Source organism: Phaethon lepturus, unplaced genomic scaffold (assembly GCF_000687285.1).
Source record: "Phaethon lepturus isolate BGI_N335 unplaced genomic scaffold, ASM68728v1 scaffold39107, whole genome shotgun sequence".
Taxonomy (NCBI): Eukaryota; Metazoa; Chordata; class Aves; order Phaethontiformes; family Phaethontidae; genus Phaethon; species Phaethon lepturus.
In genome coordinates, this window is record NW_010553264.1 from 17,645 (window position 1) to 23,458 (window position 5,814).

Sequence of the window (5,814 nt, forward strand, 5' to 3'; positions counted from 1 at the left end):
GAAAGAGAAGTGAGGATCTAGACCTACCAGATTACTCCATCAAATGCACAAACAACAGGAACACAAAACAATTCCTCATCTGATCTTATCCCAGTTCGATCAATACCTCCAGCAAAAATGGCTAGAACTTAACAGTTTATCACCGAAATCGGGAATAAACCTCGTAACACCAATGTAGTGTTAAAAGGCAGGCGGCGCCGGGAACACGGGGAGTAGTTTTCCCAAATCAAGTTCGTCCAATCAGTCTAAGGAACAATCTTTTATAGATGTACAAATGCATAGTTAATACATATTCATTATCCTTCTATGTAGTTATTGGTTAAAGACTCCTCGCCTATCATGTAAATGACTACGCATGCTTACTATAATTTCTAAGATTTTTACTTCCTTGATCTTTTGGGTCGGAGGGTTTCTTGGGTCGGTGGTCGCGATCTCCCCTTGCCAGAATTACCTTTCCCTCTAAGTGCATTTAAACTTGGCAACACTAAATAAACCTTTACGGGCCGTTGGCACAATAAGTAATTATTCATCCCAAAGTCTTCATTTTAAGACAAGAAAATTACACTTCTACATCATTGTTTCAGATATCATTGACCAAATTGTTCCTTAGTTTTTTACTTATTAAAGAACAGAACATACTACTGCTGATCTTGATCTAATATGTACAATCAATCACATTTTACAAATTAATAAAATCCTTGATATTTAAATCAAGACGGAAAGGGTTGAGTGGACTCCTGAGCAGCATTGCTGGTGCATGACACATTTCTATAGCTACAACTTACTATAAATTCACAAACCTGTTTTCTAACCCTATATTATTATTATTTAATTCCCTACCACCTTGGTTACAACTTCACAGAAAAGTGTACTGTCTTTTCAATGTCACTCTTCAATAGCATATTTTCCAAGTGAGATAAATTTGCAGCCTGCAGTAGGGATTTAAAGGCTCAGTAGAAACCCACAAGCAGACCTCTCATTAAGAGAGGTGATCAACATGTTATGGGACCACAGGATTCACAGCCTGCATGCCAATCCCAGCCTTAGCTTAACTGGGAAGTGCAGGGCTTGCTTCGCTTTCCTTCCGAATAATTTGTAGCCTGGAGCAGACATGCTGAAGCGGCAGCAAATTCATCCTCTAAATGCCTCTAAAGGCTAAGCAAAAATGTTTCAGTTTTCTATTGTTCACTCTACCCTACAGGAACCACAAAAAGGGAATCCGACAGTTCAGGCACATCGAAAATGCTGCGGTCAAGGGCGAAAGCAGGCTGGGATGACAGAGACGAGCTGGTTATGACCAAGGATAACAAGCAAGCAGCTACTGAGATGCATTGTCCTGGACTGATCATCCCAGTTTCTCTCTTCAAAGGCTCTGGAGGTCAGTGCCCTCAAATCGAGTATTTCCAATGTATCTAATCTCAGGTGAGAGTCCCCTACTCCGCTCCCACCACCTGCCCTGCATGCATCCCCCGTGGCTGTACAGGAAAGGTGGGAAGGAGCAGTTTGCCCCTCGTTTGGCTAACAATTGACTGAACAACTCAGCTAAGCACAGGAGATGGTCCGACAAAGAGATGTTAGCATTTTGACAGAGCCTGTTGAGTTATCAGATCAAGAAGAAAAGGGTTTTTTTAAACTAGCCCGTACTTCACCCTCTGAGAGAGATTTGACTTGCCATGATTTTCCCTTCTTCCCCTCCATTCCCCAAGGAGGAGAATATAACAGCTCCTACCCAGTCCCAGGTGTACCAGGCGAACCAGAGCTGGGACTCCCCTCAGAAGGGAAGAGAAAGACATTTTGGATTTCACCTGGGAATCAATAGCACAGAGCAGGCCAGTTTGTGACTCTTTGTAAGTTTTGGGGACCGGATTTTTCCTTTATTTGATTAATCTTCCGGTGGCTGACATCAGTCAAGGTGTAGTCTATTCCGTAAAGCCAGGATTTTCAACAGCCCAATATGTTTTTCTAAAACTAACCTCATTTGAATTGCTGCGATAAAAAGAGTAACACAAAAATCTGTGGGATCACAGAGTCTTCTGATGACTAGCAATTGCCAGGAAAGCTCCTTGAGATACCACAGTGAGGAGGACTCCTGAGTGCCAAGGGCTTTAAAAACAGTGTGCAACAGGGAGTGGAGCATTTCAAAGACTCTAGTATGATTCTTCACTGAAATGTGACTTGGCAAAATCAGCGCTGCATGCCCATTGCTTCTTATTTACTGTCCAGCAAACAACTGATTGTGGATTAAAAAGGAAAAAAAATCAAAACAGTTAGCCAATTTTTTCCATGAGTCTGAAAACTCAGTCTCAACACTTTTCATGTACCATGGCCAAGGATAAAGATACTGCAGGCCAAATGAGTCCCATCACTGACATCTGGTGCCCCCAGATATCTTTGAAAATTCACCAAACACTACTGGAGTTTGCAGACACTGCTATTGCCATGTGCTGCAGGAAATGTTTCCCAAGACCCACTTAGGACATTGCTTGGTTTCCAATATCCCAGCCATTAGTCATGAAGCATGAGAAACCCAGGTGGCTTGAATTCCACATTATTGCAAAGAACAACGTAAAAACAGGTAGATTAAAAAACAAACAAACAAACAAGAAAACCCAAACACACTAGTCAAATCTCTCTCTCTAAAGACAGCAAATGTGATACCAATAGCTTCATTTTTACATGTTGTAAATTCTTCTAAAATGCAAAACCCAAGAAAGCTTTGTCTCTTGCATTTTAGTTGTCTAACTTGTCGCTTGCTTTCCTAGAGCAAAATACATATAACGAATGGCAGAAAAGTCTTCCAGAGCGGAAAATGTTCATAATGATGACTGATGGAAGAGAAGGCACAGAATACATCGATTTTAACCAGAAAATTACCTAAACAAAGACACTTAAATTGCAAATTGTTTTCAGTTCAGCTTACAGAAACAGAAGCAAACCCATGAAAACATCACTTCAATGTCAAATGTCTGAAAAAGTGAAATTCAGAAAGAAGCTTCTTCAAAGGCATTCGATTAAAGAAACTGTGAGAGAACTCTAATGTGTTAGAAACCCCTTTAGATGTTACTGCAGCAAGAGACAAGTTGATAGAGGAAATTATGTAATCCATTTACCAAAGTAATTTTCATTTGGATTCAGCCAGTCATGCTATGCATCAGAAAAGAGATCACTGGGAAGCAAGGAGGTATAAAATAAGGGAGTCAAGGACTCTGTCTCTACATCATCCCCAGGAGACTGGCAAGTAACGTATCAATATTCACCAGTGATATAAAACTTAACTATAGTAACAGAGAACCACTCCCAACATACCTAGAGATTTTACTGCTTTTTAGATGGAAACCAGTAAGTAAAACACTGTTCTTCCTTATAATACCTCACCTGGATTAAGAGTTAAGAGGTCAACAGGCTACTTGTGGTCAGGGAAGATGAACTCACACTGGAGCAGATGTTACCAGTTTACTAAAGTTACCGGAGTGCCCAAGAAATGAGACTGCATGAAGAGATCAATTTTCTAAGTCAGAAAGTGTGTCTGCAACAGGGAGTGGCTATTCTATACAAATTATTGGGAAAGAAGGGTAACTACCAGAAAGAGAAAAAAGTAAATTATGTGATTTAAGCTAAAGCCAGTGTTAAGAGAAGCATAAAGAGGTTGAGCTATCCAAGGACATCAGAAATTTTCCTGTTAAAAATTTTGAAACAGAACATTAAGAATTCTTCAAGTCTTCCAAAAGTTGATAAATTTAATGCTTTAAGAAAGAATTCAAACCAGCACTTTTACTTGAAGAACTGCTAGTTAGTTTCAACAAAGAGCTTTTGTGATATAATTATATCCAGTTCTGCCTTAGGTAAAACACACTTTTAACTTAAAACTATAATTTATCCCTGGACAGAGAGGATTACAGAGCTACAGTCAGGGAAAAATAACAATAAACTTCTCAGATAACAACAGCTATGAAAATCCTAATAACCTTTGGAAATATAACTGAAAAGGGATTTGTTCGTACTTCACCAAGTACCTGGTAGTTACTATGGGGTTGAACAGCTCTACGTCTTCACTTCAGCGTCTTCTACTCAGTCTTTGTTAACAGCATTCCTGATTTGGCTGCTAATGCTTCCAATCCTTCAGTTTCAGGAAAGTTAAAGCACAAGCGATTCGCATCAAAAGGTTAAAGCAGACATCTCAGCTGACATAAAGCAAGGACTACACTGCTCACTTATCACTTACCTGCGTTATGCTTGGTATTAGAATTTGGTATCTCCAATAATCACCTTTAACAGAGAGCAATCCTAATTAACCATGTCAAAATCACACAAAAAATTGCAAGAACTACAGAAGTGCCATGATATTGTCTCCTCCTGCTAAAGGTCAGTCAGAAAAGAGCAGCCTTCCAGGATGCTCTGCAGCTAGAACTGCTACAAGCCCCACAGGACCAAGGGTAAAACAGACTCAAGGATTAATGACCCCAGCATAACCTAGGTCTGCCCTCGCTCTAGGAATTGCAAAGAGTTAAAGGGATTTACTGACCAAAACCAATGCCTTGAGTAAAAACTGAAGAGATATGAGGCAGCAGTCAACACCAGACACAGAAATTTAATCTGCTGTTTGTGAACCACAATTATCATGCTGGACGGTGTATTCTGCAACCACTAGCGTTTCAGAGGACTTTTCATGGCAGCCTTGCATTAGGAGCACTCGATAATCCAGCAGCTCTACTTTTACATATAGACTAAGCCCTTGATTACAGCCTGGCCTCATTAGACTGCAGAGGTCACTAGCACCGTTAATTGAATATGAACTAATCGCAGGTTGCAAATGGAAATGATGGCTAAATACCCACCAGTATGATCTAGTTAAAAATACTCAAGGAATTTCCCTCGAGGTTGTTCTCTTGTCATTATTACTACTGCCAGATCTGATAGCTTGTTCTCTATATATCCCATGAAAGTTAATAAATCAAATTTAAATGAAGGGAGGGGAAACAAGACAGTGCTGAAATATGTCATCTTCTGCAAAATTCTCACCTTCTGAATTTTTAATGTGAATAATTACATATTTAAGATAGCAACCTGAATGTGTCTAAGCCCGATTTCTTCTTAGATCTTCCTTCAATTTCACTTTTATGCATTTTTAGAAAAGATTTAGCAGATCCCTTTGTAGTTTGGTTTTGGTTTTTTTTGTTTTTGGGGTTTTTTTTTGCCAACATTTCCAGCAGAATTAAGACTAAAAGCAGCTGCTCACTTCAGAGCATCATGTCTGCATTAGGTAGCAAAGTGCCTTCCCTCCCGGGCAGCCATCACCCCACCCACAGTGCTGTGTGCCCTCTACCTTTACCTTTTCCAGTGGCAGCACGTTCTGTAGCTCTTTCTCGGAGAAATCTTTGTGCCGAGTCAATCCGAAACACCCAGCCTCAGCGCTCTTTCTGTGCATCATCTTTTGTCTAAAAACGTTCATGACGAATGAAACTAATTTAGCCTTCCACTGGTTATGAATGCACCTTCCAGTTCATTGCAGTATCAAGTCTCTGGACACTTTATATCCAGTCGCCTCCTCCAGGAAACAACGTTACGCACGACAAAACACTGAACCCAACCAGCACGCCTGCTTCCTATCAGGTTTTTCATAAATATCGAGTACTTCTGTCTACATTGCAGTGACTCACCAGATCACCACCAACTTGACTTTAAACCAGACTACCAGCAGCTGAAACCCAGTTTGTCCCAGTGTCTGTACTGATGGGGAGGCTGTGCCTCCAGAGAAAGCTGTGGTGGCGATGCCCTGCTTGCTTCCTGCTTTTCCGCCAGCCCGGATGCAGGATT

General features: G+C 40.6%; 1 protein-coding gene across 1 annotated transcript in view; it reads right to left on the bottom strand.

Annotated features, from left to right (window-relative positions):
- Nucleotides 1–5,449, bottom strand: part of STOX1 (storkhead box 1) — a 21,720-nt gene extending 16,271 nt beyond the window's left edge. The window contains exon 1 of the mRNA XM_010291484.1: nucleotides 5,330–5,449. Within this exon, the coding sequence (XP_010289786.1) occupies nucleotides 5,330–5,449 (120 nt within the window). The remainder of the gene's footprint in view (nucleotides 1–5,329) is intronic.
- Nucleotides 5,450–5,814: the final 365 nt, after the last annotated feature.